The sequence below is a fragment of the Ovis canadensis genome, chromosome 5, assembly GCF_042477335.2.
Source record: "Ovis canadensis isolate MfBH-ARS-UI-01 breed Bighorn chromosome 5, ARS-UI_OviCan_v2, whole genome shotgun sequence".
In the NCBI taxonomy this organism is placed as follows: domain Eukaryota; kingdom Metazoa; phylum Chordata; class Mammalia; order Artiodactyla; family Bovidae; genus Ovis; species Ovis canadensis.
Window position 1 is genome coordinate 20,834,374 of NC_091249.1, and position 15,329 is coordinate 20,849,702.

At 48.2% G+C, this 15,329-nt stretch overlaps 1 protein-coding gene across 1 annotated transcript in view; it reads right to left on the minus strand.

Annotated features, from left to right (window-relative positions):
* NWD1 (NACHT and WD repeat domain containing 1) overlaps positions 1–15,329 on the minus strand; it is a 78,697-nt gene that overhangs the window by 38,506 nt on the left and 24,862 nt on the right. Inside the window, 4 exon segments of the mRNA XM_069589150.1 lie at positions 1,754–1,951; positions 9,702–9,860; positions 11,159–11,276; positions 13,760–13,919. Of these exon segments, the coding sequence (XP_069445251.1) occupies positions 1,754–1,951; positions 9,702–9,860; positions 11,159–11,276; positions 13,760–13,919 (635 nt within the window).

A 15,329-nucleotide genomic window follows, 5' to 3' on the forward strand; every position in this document is an offset into this window, starting at 1 on the left:
AGTTGTGACTGCCTTTCCCTATGCTTTGACAGACCTCACCAATCAATCCCCACACTCTGTGATCTGCCCCACCCCCTACAGGAGCCATTCTACTGATATCATGCTTCTTTTAGTAATAAAATCCATAGCCCGCAGGTTTTGTTGAGTATTTGGTTACCCAGACTAAGACCTTATTTCCCAGGCTCCCTTATAGTCAAAGATGGCCATGTTCTCACCAGTGAAACAGGAGCAAAAAGTAGCAAGTTCTGCTTCAGGCTGTGTCCTTGAAGGGAAGGGGACTGCCATCTACTTCTTCCCTCTTCCCCCTGGCTGGAATGCCACTGTGATGGCAGGGGCTGGAGCAGCCATTTTGGGCCATTAAATGGAAACCTCACATTGAAAATGGCAGAGCAGCAAGTTTGGAAAGGTCTGAGCCCCTGACAACCTGGAGACACCATATTACCTTCATTTATGCGTGGACCGTTGCGTCTGAGAGAAAGGAAGCTCTTTTTTATTTTAGCCATTGCTATGTTGGCTTTTGTTACAGCGTCAGAATCAGCATCATAATAAATGCACATTCTTTCCTGTTAGATTCAGTCTTACAATCCTTCTCAACACAGTATTCTAGCAGCTCTCCCTAAATCATTTTTTTTTCCATGCAATGTATCAAGTGTCTCTTAGAATTTCTGTTTTTGAAGCTCTGTGCCTTGAGAATGTAGCTTTCCCTACAAGACTCTGTGGCACAGAAAAGGCACAAGTTATAATGTCTGGTATTTGAACAGCAAGCTACTTGTATTAGTAGCCTCGTGATTAATGTGAGACTGTGGGTGGGCAGACAAAGGGATGGATGAGCGGTGGTGGGCTGGTGGGTAAGTGGACAGATAGACGGCTGGCTGGGTGACTGGGTTAGTGAACGGATGGGTATTAGAAGGGCAGATGAATTTGATAGATGGGCGGGTGAGCTGATGAATGGCTGAGTGTCTAGATGGGAGGAGGGGTATTTGAGCAAATAGAAGGTGGCAATCTGGGGAAAATGGAAGGTAAGTGGTGTGGATAGAATGGTGACAGGAAGGATGACTCCTGGAAATACGGATAACCGATGGCGGGTGGGTGGGTGGGTGTGTGGGTGGGTGGATGGTGGGAAAGGAAGAAGGAAGAAGGGAAGGAAGGATGGAAGGACATACAGATGGACGGATGAGAGGGAGGAGGGGCGGATGGAGGGATGGAGGGAAAGACAGATGGATAGCTGACTGGTTGGAAGGAAGGGAGGGAGGGAGGGAGGGGGGTTGGACGGATGAAAAGGCAGACAGATGGAAGGAAGAGAGGGATGCTGCATGGATGGATGGAAAGGTGGGTGACAAACGGAGGGAGAGGACGAAATCCACTCCTCCTCTGACATTCTGCTGTCCCGTGGAGAACCTAAAAGTCCCACCAGCCTCTCCGGGGCCAGTCAGGAGCCAGGCTCTAGTTTCCAAACTTGCTAGCTTGAGGCTGTAAAATCACAGACGCTGTGGTAAGATGGGCACCGAACTCTGAGTGACGAGACCCCAGAGGCAGTCAGCATCCACTTGCTCTGGGCTCAGTAGCAGTATTTACACTAGCCGTCTACAGTCCCTGGGCGACAGATGGAGTCAAGTCAGCATGAGACAGCAGGGCCAGGCCCAGCTGGCACCCTTGGGACTTCCCAACCAGCAGAGGGGAGCCCCAGAGAGCAGCCTGAAATACCTGCATCCACTGCCCCCAGACGGACAGGGACTGCGCTGGGGAGACCCACCTTTGTGACAGCCGGTGAGGGTTGCCCGCAGGGGCCCTCCAGGCGGAGGGAGGAATCCTCCGAGGGGCACCAGCACAGGCTGTGGGCACATCCAGAGCCAGCTCTGTGCCTGTTGGCACAGCTGTCCCACCAGCCCGGGATGTGAAGTGGTAAAGAAATGGAGTCTGGCCAGGAGTTCTGTGCACAGGACGCTTCTCTCTGCAACAGAGGGGACGCTTGTTGAGGGGAGGGGCACTGCTGCCCCAGCTGGAGCCCTCCCCGCTTCTGCCTCCTTTTCTGTTCTCTCCACCCACTCGCCCCTACTTCAAGTGCACCAGGAGGATCCCCACCTCACACCCTAGACCTTGGGTTTCCTGGGAACAAAGACAATGCCTGTCTTGCTCATGGCTGTGTTCTGAATCCCAAGTGTGTTAGTCACTCAGTCGTGTCCTACTCTTTGTGACCCCATGGACTGTAGCCCACCAGGCTCCTCTGTCCTTGAAATTCTCCAAGCAAGAACCCTGGAGTGGGTAGTCATTCCCTTCCCCAGGGAATCTTCCTGACCCGGGGATTGAACCCCGGTCTCCTACATTGCAGGCAGATTCTTTACCATCTGAGCCAACAGGGAAACCCAGGCACCCAGCCAGTGTGTAGGATCATTTCACCAACAGTTCGTAGTTACCGAGTGGGTTAGTGTCCTGTGGCTGCTGTAAACAAGAGAACTTTGGGGGGCTTCAAACAACAGAACCTTCTTCTCTCACAGTTCTGGGGGCCAGAAGTCTGAAATCAAGGTGTGGCCAAGGCTGTGCTCCCTCCAGAGGTTTTGGGGGAGCATCCTTCCCCGCCTCTTTCAGATTCTGGGGGCTCCAGGCATCTTTGGCTTGTGGCCACATCACTTCAACTTCCTTTTTTTTATTATTTAAAATATTTATTTCTTTATTTTGGCTGCACTGGGTCTTGGTTGCTGTGGGCTTTCTCTAGTTGCAGCAAACAGGGGCGACTCTTCGCTGCGGTGCGCAGGCTTCTCATCGTGGTGGTTCTCTTGTCGCGGAGCACAGTCTCCGGGTGCCAGGGCTACAGAAGTTGCGGTTCGTGGGATTAGCTGCTCTGTGGCACGTGGGATTTTCCCGGACCAGGGACTGAACGCATGTGCCCTGCGTTGGCAGGAGGATTCTTATCCACTGTACTACCAGGGAAGTCCTCAATTTCTCTTTTTTTATTTTTAATTTTTTATGCAATTTAAAAAGGTTACATTCTGTTTACACTTATCACAAGATATTAGCTATATTACCCATGTTGTACAATACATCCTTGTAGACTATCTTACTCCCCCACGCCTATTTTGCCCCGTCCATTCCCTCGAGGCCTTCCCTAGTGGCTCAGCTGGTAAAGAATCCATGAGCAATGCAGGAGATCTGTGTTTGATCCCTGGGTTGGGAGGATCCCATAGAGAAGGAAGCAGCTTCTGGAGAACACCACTCCAGTATTCTGGCCGGGAGAATTCCATGGACTGTATAGCCAATGGGGTCGCAAAGAGTCAGACACGGCTGAGTGACTTTCACGTCACCATTCCCTCGCCCACTGGTAACCACTAGCTTATTCTTGTGAGTATGCTTCTTTTTTATTATATTCACTAGTTGGTTCTATTTGTTAGATTCCACGTATGTGATATACAGTATTTGTCTTTTTCTGTCTGGTTTATTTCATTTAGCACAATCCCCTATAAGTCCATCCATGGTGCTGCAAATGGCAAATTTTCATTCTTTTTTATGACTGAGTACTAGTCCATTGAATACATGTAGCAAATATTCTTTATTCATTTATCTGTCCACGGACATCTTAGGTTTCCTTCATATCTGGGCAATTGCTAATAATGCTGCTATGATCATGGGGGCTCACGTATCTTTCAGTGTTTTCATTTGTGTTGTTTACCCTGGAATGGAATTACTGGCTCATAAAGAATAGCAAGGAGAGATAAGAAAGCCTTCTTCAGCAATCAATGCAAAGAAATAGAGGAAAACAACAGAATGGGAAAGACTAGAGATCTCTTCAAGAAAATTAGAGATACCAAGGGAACATTTCATACAAAGATGGGCTCGATAAAGGACAGAAATAGTATGGACCTAACAGAAGCAGAAGATATTAAGAAGAGGTGGCAAGAATACACAGAAGAACTATACAAAAAAGATCTTCACCACCCAGATAATCACGATGGTGTGATCACTCACCTAGAGCCAGACATCCTGGAATGTGAAGTCAAGTGGGCCTTAGAAAGCATCACTATGAACAAAGCTAGAGGAGGTGATGGAATTCCAGTTGAGCTATTTTAAATCCTGGAAAATGATGCTGTGAAAGTGCTGCACTCAATATGCCAGCAAGTTTGGAAAACTCCGCAGTGGCCACAGGACTGGAAAAGGTCAGTTTTCATTCCAATCCCAAAGAAAGGCAATGCCAAAGAATGCTCAAACTACTGCACAATTGCACTCAGCTCACATGCTAGCAAAGTAATGCTCAAAATTCTCCAAGCCAGGCTTCAGCAATACGTGAACCGTGAACTTCCAGATGTTCAATCTGGTTTTAGAAAAGGCAGAGGAACCAGAGATCAAATTGCCAACATCTGCTGGATCATGGAAAAAGCAAGAGGGTTTCAGAAAAATATCTACTTTTGCTTTATTGACTATGCCAAAGCCTTTGACTCTGTGAATCACAATCAACTGTGGAAAATTCTGAAACAGATGGGAATACCAGACCACCTGACCTGTCTCTTGAGAAACCTGTATGCAGGTCAGGAAGCAACAGTTAGAACTGGACATGGGACAACAGACTGGATCCAAATAGGAAAAGGAGTACATCAAGGCTGTATATTGTCACCCTGCTTATTTAACTTCTATGCAGAGTACATCATGAGAAACGCTGGACTGGAAGAAGCACAAGCTGGAATCAAGATTGCCGGGAGAAATATCAATAACCTCAGATATACAGATGACACCACCCTTATGGCAGAAAGTGAAGAGGAACTAAAAAGCCTCTTGATGAAAGTGAAAGAGGAGAGTGAAAAAGTTGGCTTAAAGCTCAACATTCAGAAAACAAAGATCATGGCATCCGGTCCCATCACTTCATGGGAAATAGATGAGGAAACAGTGGAAGCAGTGTCAGACTTAATTTTTGGGGCTCCAAAATCACTGCAGATGGTGATTGCAGCCATGAAATTAAGATGCTTACTCCTTGGAAGAAAAGTTATGACCAACCTAGATAGCATATTCAAAAGCAGAGACATTACTTTGTCAACAAATGTCCATCTAGTCAAGGCTATGGTTTTTCCAGTGGTCACGTATGGATGTGAGAGTTGGACTGTGAAGAAAGCTGAGCGCCGAAGAATTGATGCTTTTGAACTGTGGTGTTGGAGAAGACTCTTGAGAGTCCCTTGGACTGCAAGGAGATCCAGCTAGTCCATCCTAAAAGAGATCAGTTCTGGGTGTTCTTTGGAAAGACTGATGCTAAAGCTCCAATACTTTGGCCACCTCATGAAAAGAGCTGACTCATTTGAAAAGACCCTGATGATGGGAAAGATTGAGGGCGGGAGGAGAAGGGGATGCCAAGGATGAGATGGTTGGATGGCATCACCAACTCAACGGACATGGGTTTGGGTGGACTCTGGGAGTTGGTGATGGACAGGGAGGCCTGGCGTGCTGCAGTTCATGGGGTCGCAAAGAGTCAGACAAGACTGAGCAACTGAACTGGACTGAACTAGCGGTCTAGTGGTTAAGAATGTTCAATGAACAGGACAGAACATAGGTTCCATCTCTGGTTGGGGAACTCAGATCTCACATGCCTCAAAGCAATTCAGCCCTTGTACCACAACTACTGAACTCTCGCGCTCTAGAGCCCATGCACAACTAGAGAGCCTGTGTGTGGCAGCTACTGAGACTGCACGCCAGTTAGAGAGCCTGTGTACAGCAACTGAGACCTCATGCAGCTAAATAAATAAATATATATTTTAAAAGTAACTACATCTTGGGGAGGGGGCAGTTTAGATGTATCATCACTATCAGCCCAAGTGTATAATGCGGAAAACTGAGGCATGGTGAGGTTCAGAAGCAGCAACCCACTTGGGCATTCTTGCCTGGAGAATTCCCAAGGACAGAGGAGCCTGGCGGCCTACAGCCCATGGGGTTGCAAAAGAGCTGGACATGACTGAGCAACTTAGCACACACGCAGGAGGTTCATCAGCTTACACCAGGTCACACGAACTGTGGGGCCTGGGGCATGGTGGCCATGCCCTGTGCCTGGGTTTGCTGGTGGGTGAAATGGGGTGAGGCCAGGGATAGGCGAAAGTGTCCCACTCACCATGGGTGTAGCAGTTAAAGTGGTGCTAACAAACTTAACTGTCAAGAGAAAAACTATTTTAATGCAATATTTTTTTTTAAGAAAATCAAAAGCATGCCCCCAGGTCCATGATGAACAAAATATCAGTCTTTCAAATTAAAACAAACAGGAATGGCACCACACCAAGTCATCCTGGAGCCGGAGGCACCGGGGGAAATCCATAATAGGACTGGTTTCTAGGAGCTTGCTGGAAAGCACTGAAATGTCCTGAGAGGGCACGGTTGCTCAGCTGCACCATCTGGTGGCAACATGTCTCTCTACACCTTCTCCTTGTGCTGGGCAGCCACAGGTTGTCAGTCAAGGAGCGATGCAAAGAACATACTGTGATTTGGGCTTTGAAATCTTTTCTTAAACTGGCCCAAGGTATTTTCCTGGGAAATCACTCCCTTTGAGGTATAAAACATCTGGTGAGCATAAATGCAAGAAGGCAAAAGCGTCATCCACTTGGGTGGGGTCCTAGATACCACCTTAGCGCTATTCAACATTTTGCAGATGACGAAAGCAGAGGCTCGGGGCAGAAGTGGCCCCTCCAAGGCCTTTCAGGTCAACAACATCAGTGCTGTCACCTGACAGTAAAAGGATCCTCAGAAGGCACCATGGGGACAGGCTCTGCATGAATTGACTTGCAAACTGTTCCCAGAAGCCCTAGGGGGGAGGGTTCACCAACACCCCTCATTTTGCAGATGGGGAAACTGAAGGCTGCAAGGCAAGGGGAGGGGTGAGAGTAAGGGAGGGGACGAGGTAGTAAGGGACGTGAAGGTCACACTGCCAGTAAACGCCAGAGCCCAGATTTAAATCAACGTGGCGGGACCAAGATACATGTACTTGGCCTGATCTATGTGATAGGGGTGGACATTTGGCAGGGAGCAGGGACAGACAGACTCTTACCTGGAGAATCCCAAGGACAGAGGAGCCTGGCGGGCTACAGCCTATAGGAGTGCAAAGAGTCAGACATGACTGAAGCAACTTAGCATAGCATAGAGGCAGATAGAGGATGCAAAAGAAACCAGAGAAAATAATAACTAAAGAGTTAAGATATGTGGACGTAGCATGTAGCAATGGAATATGCAGGGTGTGAGGGGCCAGGGGTGTCCAGCCTCAGTAGGCTTCTCAGACAAGCAACAGTTGTCAGGTATGAATGAAGCATGGAAGGAATATGGGAATTAAGCATCCTTATAAATCACTTGTAAAAACCCTCAAATCAAAACCAACTGGGAAGGGAAATCCCTGGTGGTCCAGTGGTTAGGACTTGGCGCTTTCAGTGTGAGGGCCAAGGTATCCGTGGTTGGGGAACCAAGATCCCATAAACTATGCAGTGTAGCCAGACGAAAACAAACAAAAAATCCAGTTGGGAAATGCATGATCAAAACCATCATGGGGACTTCCCTGGTGGTCCAGGGGTTAAGAATCCTGCATGCAATGCACAGGACCGGACTCAGGTTCAATCCCTGATTGTGGACATAAGATCCCACGTGCCGTGAGGCAGCTGAGCCCGTGTGCCACAACTACTGAGCCCGTGCGATGCACCTAGAGAGAAGCCCTCGAGCCACAGCAGAGATCCTGAATGCCACAGCTAAGACCGAATGCAGCAGGGGAAAGGAAAAAACACATCCCGGCCACTTCACACGCAATAGGATGGCTACTTTTTTTTAAATCAGAAAATAACAAGTGTTGTAGAGGATATAGGGAAACTAGCACCTTTATGTGCTATTGGTAGGAAGGTAAAATGGTACAGCCAGTATGGGAAGAGATCTGGCAGTTCCTCAGAAATTAAACACAAAATTACCACATGACCGAGCAATTCCACATCCAGGTATATATCCAAAAGAACCGAAAGCAGGGTTTCGTGAAGATATTTGTATCCGCATCGTCACAGCAATGACAGAGGATGAGATGGTTGGATGACATCACTGACTCGATGGACACGAGTCTGAGCAAACTCCAGGAGATGGGGATGGACAGGGAAGCCTGGCGAGCTACAGTCCATGGGATCGCAAAGTTGGACCAGACTGAGTGACTGAACTGAACTGAACACAGTGGAAGACCAGAGACGCAGGTTGGATCCCTGGGTCAGGAAGATCCCCTGGAGGAGGGCATGGCAACCCACTCCAGCATTCTTGCCTGGAGAATCCCACGGACAGAGGAGGCTGGCAGGCTACAGTCCACAGGGTCACAAAGAGTGAGACACAGCCGAAGTGACTTAGCACGCACGCACACACAATGGAACATTACTCAGCCTTAAAAAGAAGGATATCCTGACATGGATGAACTGAGGACTTTATGTGAAGTGAAATAAGTCAGTCACAAAAAGGAAAATTATCGCGTGAGTCCACTTACATGGGGTCCCTAGAATGGTCAAATTCCTAGAGACAGAAAGTAGAAGGGGGAGTGCCAGGGGCTTAGGGAGGGGGAAAAGGAGCGAGTGTTTCATGAGGACGGAGGTTCGGTGTGAGAGGACGCACAAGTTACGAAGACAAATGGGGTTGATCGTCGTGCAACGGTGTGTGAATGGACTTACTGCTGCTGACCTGGACAATCAAAATGGCTCATTTTATGTTACGGGCATTTCACCACAGTTTTAAAAAATACAAACAAACAAAATTCCGTCCTGGACAGAGTATCACCTGAGGACACAGGGATCCTTCAAACTCCAGGCCACAGCGGGGGCCAAACCCTGCTCAACACCTGTCCCTGAAAGCTAGGAATGGCTTTTGTAAAACCACTGATGTCTTTAAACTGATACGTGTAATTAGTGGGACGACAGAAAATGCCGACTTTGAACCCCAACTGAGCCCTGAATGTTCTCTGCCTGATCAAGACCTCCCCTGCTTTCTCATGAGTAGACCTAACTTACAAAAAGCTGTGCTCAGTTACTATCATTCTGAGTTTCATCCACTAAAAAAAAAAATTGGTGGGAACGTTTTCTCCCTTGTTATATTAAGTGTCGTGGGCTTCCCAGGTGGCGCTAGTGGGAAAGAACCTGCAGGTTCGATCCCTGGGTCCGGAAGATCCCCTGGAGTAGCAAATGGCTACCCACTCCAGTATCCTTGCCTGGGAAATCCCATAGACAGAGGAGCCTGGTGGGTTACAGTCTATGGGGTTGCAAAGAGTCAGATACGACTGAACACTATCTGTCTATACTAAGCATCAACATAATTTCCTTGATTTTGCCTAAAATATTTCCTATGTGTCCCTTTCTAGAATAAGATGCTGGAGGAATTCCTTGGCAGCCCAGTGGTTAGGACTCTGTGATCTCACCGCTGGGGGCCTGGATTTGATCCCTGGTCTGGGAACTAAGATCCCACAGGCTGCATGGCAAGGCCAAAACAATAAAAATAAACTTAAAAAAATTTTTAAATACAATAAATTGCTGGGCTGAGGTAAGAAGAAGGGCTCTTCCTTGGTAGTTTTTACTCCTAAACTCTCCCAGATTCAATTCAAAGTTCTAGAAGCTGGAGCTAGGAGAAACCCCTCAGCTATAACAGGAAAGGTATGTGAGTGGCTCAGTGAGGAGACTGGGCTTCTAGAGGTCGGTGCAGAGTGGACCACAGCTCCCCCATCCCGCCGTCTCCGCACCACTCACCCATGCCTCGGAGCTCCACTGCTGGGCGGCACAGCTGGAGAGCTTCCCGGACCAGGCTGACCTCAGGACAGTCCATGTGCGGGGCACACAGGTCAAAGTCTTCCAGCAGACCCTCGATGCCCCCAGAGAGGCCCCGGCAGCAAATCCAGGTCATGCAGCCTGTGGGCAGAAGGGGGCGCTGTGGGGGCCTGCGGCTTCTTCCAGCGCATCCTGGGAGGTGGGGTCTCACCTCCTCGTTTCTCTGAGGTTCTCACTCTCAGCCTCACTGACATTTGGGGCTGGGTCGTATTCTATGGCGGGGCCATCAGGTCGGGAGTGGAGAGCAGTGTCCCTGGTCTCCACCCACTAGATGCCAGTGACGCCTCCCGAGTGACGACAGTCAGAAGCATGCATATTGTCAAGTGTCCCTTGGGAAGCAGAGTCATCCCTGGTTGAGAATGACAGGAATGAAGACACAGATGGATGGATGGGGAGAGAGGGAGACGGGTGGATAAACAGAAAGATGGATGGACGGATAGATGATGGACAGACAGATAGACAGCCATAGATGGTAGATGGTGGGGTAGATCCCCTGGAGTAGGAAATGGCAACCTGCTCCAGTATTCCTGCCTGGAAAATTCCATGAACAGAGGAGCCTGTTGGGCTATAATCCATGGTGCTACAAAGAGTCAGACACACCTGAGCACTGAGCACACACACACACACACACACGTACACACACACAGATAGTACAATGATAGGAAAATAGATAGATGGATGGATAGAGATAAAGATGATAGATACATAAATGGCAGAGAGATAGAAATTTAGGTAGGTTGGTAGGTAGATAGATAGTTATGATAGATATTAGATAGATAAATATAAAGATGATAGATACAGATGGTAGAAGGAGATACACGTTCGATGAGATTTTATATTTATATAAATAACAGACATGCTAGATATGGCAGATTATAGATAGATGCAGACAGATAGGCGGGGAAGGCAATGGCAACCCACTCCAGCGTTCTTGCCTGGAGAATCCCAGGGATGGGGGAGCGTGGTGGGCTGCCGTCTATGGGGTCGCAGAGTCGGACACGACTGAGCGACTTAGCAGCAGCAGCAGCAGATAGATAGGTGATAGATACTAGATGGACAGCCGTATATGGTAGATAAAAATAGAGATGGTAGGTGATGGATTGACAGATAGGTAGACAGGGTCTCTCTCACTCTAAGGCAGTTTCTCATCTTCTGTGCTATCAACTAGCCCTAGATGCCAGCTGCAACCAAAATATCTCCAGACATCACCTTGGTGTGTGTGTATCTCGGGGCAGTGATGGTGCAGAACCGCCCCTGGTGAGAACTTGTGCCTTAAAAGGAGCCAGCGATTCTAACCTTCACCCTTCCACCTTGTCAGGCTCTGGAAAGTGGGAGCACCAGAGGGTCGGGAACCCACGCAAGCCCCTCCGAGGCCTTACCCAGCACCTCCTGCTTCAGCTCCTCGATACGGCCCGCGTGGACCAAGTGGTAGGGTAACTCCTTCAGCTTCCTCAGGTTTGCAACCGTGTTGGAGAACCACAGGGGCTGAGGGGCCACCTGCAGGGGAGGAGAGAGCTGGCAGCCAGGCCACTAAGACACAGTCTCATTCATTCACGCCACAAACATGGGCCAGGCCGGGTATCAGGTGACGCTGGAGGGACAGTGACATGATATCAGATGGGGACACCGACGCATACCCACACACAGGCTGGGCTGGGACAGGAGGGGTCTGGGGCTCCAGGAATCCAAGGGGCATTGAAACTGCGTCTCACAGGGTAAGTAGGAGCCTGTCTGGCAAAATGCATTGGAAATGATGGCGTTTCAGAGCAAGGGAGCATCATGTGCAAAGGCCTAGTGGTGGGAGAGAGCAGGATCAGAGTTTGGGAAGCCTGAATTATAAGACAGAGTGAAGCCAATACAGTATACTAACACATATATATGGAATTTAGGAAGATGGCAATGACGACCCTGTATGCAAGACAGGGAAAGAGACACAGATGTGTATAACGGACTTTTGGACTCAGAGGGAGAGGGAGAGGGTGGGATGATTTGGGAGAATGACATTCTAACATGTATACTATCATGTGAATTGAATCGCCAGTCTATGTCTGACGCAGGATGCAGCATGCTTGGGGCTGGTGCATGGGGATGACCCAGAAAGATGTTCTGGGTTGGGTGGTGGGAGGGGGGTTCATGTTTGGGAATGCATGTAAGAATTAAAGATTTTAAAATTTAAAAAATAAAAAACTAAAAATTAAAAAAAAAATTAAAAAAAAAAAAAAGACAGAGTGAAGGATCGTGGTTGGGCTGAGACTAGTGAGGTTGTTGATAGTAGATCACAAAAGCACTGAACATCAGGCTGGGGAGATTGGACTGGAGACAGAGGGCCAGTCATGGGAAGTATTAGAGGGGAGACATGATCAGACCAGATGGTCAGAGGCATTGCTGGGGAAGACGACTGGAGCGGGAGGTCCTGAGGCTATGAGACCAGGCAGGGGGCAAGCCACATCCTAAAGCGATGAGGCTGAGCCTGCAGAAGTTCTGGGCACACAGGAGAGTATCTGTGAGAAACCAGAGAGGAGAAAGAATCAGGCCGGGCCCTGCCTCTGGCCTGCCTGTCCAGGAGGGAAAATGCAAAAGAAAAGTCCAACTATAATAAAAGACTTGAAAGTGTATTCCCTAGTCGCTGTGCTATGCTTAGGGGAAATGTTAACAGCAGGGGAATCTGAGAGTGCCCACGGGAACTCTTACACGCGTGGCGACTAGTCTGTGAATCTAAAATGACTTTGAAACTGAAAGCTTCTTTTAAAAAGTCTGAGTTCTGGACTTTCCTGGTGATCCAAGGGTTAAGAATCTGCCTGCCCATTCAGGGAACACGGGTTCAATCCCTGGTCCGGGAAGATCCCACGTGCAGAGGAGCAGCTGAGCTCAAGCGCTGCACCTCCCGAAGCCCATGCGCCTAGAGCCCGTGCGCCTAGAGCCCGTGCCACGCAACTAGAGAAAGACCGCTCGCAGCAACGAAGGCTCAGTGCAGATGAGAAAGAAAGAAATACCCAGTCTGAGCTCTGCCTCGGAGTGAGGGGAGTGAGGGGCACATGGAGTAAAGAACAAATAGTCAAGGGAATTCCCTGGCAGTCCAGTGGTTGGCACTCTGTGCTCCCACTGAAGGGGACACGGGTGTGATCCTTGGTTTGGGAACTAGATCCCACAAGCTGCGTTGGCATGGCAAAAAGAAGAAGAAGAAGAAGAAGTAAGCAAAAGAAAGGAAATTATGGAAGGCTTACTGAAGGAAGAGTCATTTGAGCTGGGCCTCGAGGTATTTGAAAGGCAAAAAAAAAAAAAAGAGGTGGCAGCTTGTAAGCTAAGGACCCAAGTCTTAGAGCTCCTGAGTACAAAAGAAAGACTGGGAGGAAATACGTGAATAGTGACTGGAAGCCTGGGAGCAGCTCTTCAGAGCGGGGACTTCTGGGTCTAGCTTTTATCCTGTTTAATCCTGTGTTCTCCAACGATTACACACTATTCTCCTAGGTGGGAAATGAAATAAGTATTATTTTTAAAATGAGTAACACTTTGGGAGAACCAATGACTGAAAATTGAATTGTATGAGAGGATTCACAAGGAAAACACCAACCCCACCCCCCCACCCTCCCCACCTCTCATACATACACACACACACACACACACACACACACACACACACACACACAAAACAAGGAGGAAACTGGTGTGTTGCAGGATGAATCAGAGCATAAGGAATTAAATTCTGGGATGCCGCAAGGCATGACTTTGGAGATAAGCTTTTAAACGCTGTGATTTTGTTCTCTCATCTGGAAAGTTAGTGGAGCATAAATTCCTCATCTGCTGCTCCCCACCCTTCAGATAATGTTTGGGGACTTTCCGTCCTTTGTGAGAAAAGAAGGAAAGGAGGCAGAGTGTGTCTGGGGTGGAAATAAGGAATGGTAGTGGGCACGTGGCCCCAGCTTTGCAGCACAGAAGTGCAGAGGCTGAGAGTGGGGAGCAGGGGCCCTTGGACACCTCACCTTGCGGTCCAGGTTCAGGGGTTTTCCCACGAGTGGCAGGGTGATGAGTTTCTTGATGCCCTGGCTCCAGGCCCCTGAGAAGAAGTCAGCCAAGACTCCGTGACTCTTGGCTTTCTCAGGCCCAGACAGGTAGAGCTCTCGGACCACCTCGGCCAGCTGTCTGCAGAGAGGAGACATGGGCTGATGGGCCTGGGTGGGCTCAGAGGTGGTGACTGGCCACCACTTCCAGGAAGTGGTTCCCAAGTGCCAGTCCATCCGAAACTCCTTCTAGATGCTTGCTGGCTCAGCTGACCACCTGAGCTACTTGTCACCTACCATGTATCTCTAAATCAGCCCATCTTACTTTTTCTTTAAGTAATTTTACTTTAAAAAGGAATATTTGATAAACAACAAGACCTACTGCATGGCACAGGGAATTGTATCTTATAATAATCCATAATGGAAAAGAATCTGAAAAAGAATATATATAAAAATATACTGATATATATAAATATATTAATATTTAAGTGTAAATAATATATAATAATATATAAGGTAATTTTTATATAAGTACTAATTTATACATATATAACACATATATAATATATGATAATATGTATATATCTGAATCACTTTGCTGTATTCTTGAAACTAACACAAAACTGTGAATTAACTATGGTGGCGGTTTAGTTGCTAAGTCATGTCTGACTCTCGGGAACCCCTGGACTATAACCCTCCAGACTCTGTCCATGGGATTTTTCCAATTTAAAATTGGAAAATTTGGGTTCCTCAATAATTAAACATAAAGCAAGTTACTGTATGATCCAGAAATTTCACTCCAGAGTATATACCCCCCAAAGAATGGAAAAGCAGGCGTTCAAATAAAAACTTGTGCGTGCCTGTTCACAGCAGCTCTAGTCACAGCCACCAAAAGGCGGAGACAAGCACGTGTCCGCCAACAAATGAGCGAATGAACAAAACGTGACCCGTGCCTGCAGGGGAATGGCATTCAGCCGTAACAGGGAATGAAGCACTAACGCATGCTATAACATGGACAGACCATGGAAACGTCACGCTGAGATAAGCCAGGCGCAAGAGGCCACACTGCGTGCGACTACATCCATACGAAATGTCAACAACAGGCACATCCACAGAGACGGAAAGCAGGCGCATGGCTGCCAGGGGCTGGGGGAGCAGGGCCTGGGGAGTGGCTGCTGACGGGGGTGGGGTACCTTTTAGGGCAGTGGGAATGTTCTGGAAGTAGACAGAGGTGATAGTTGTACAACATGTGAAGATGCTAAATGCGCTCAACTATACGCTTTCAAGTGATGGATTTCACGTGAATTTCTCCTCAGTTTAAAGAAGCAGTTCATTGCGGGAGCTCCCTGGTAGTCCAATGGTTAGGGCTCTGCAATTTCACTGCTGAGGGCTCAAATTCAATTCCTGGTCAGGGAGCTGGCAGCCCACAAGACGTGCGGTGTGCAGTCAGAATGGCAGCGATCCAGAAGTCTACAAGCAATAAATGCTGGAGAGGGTGTGGAGAAAAGGGAGCCCTCCTACACTGTTGGTGGGAATGCAAACCAGTACAGCC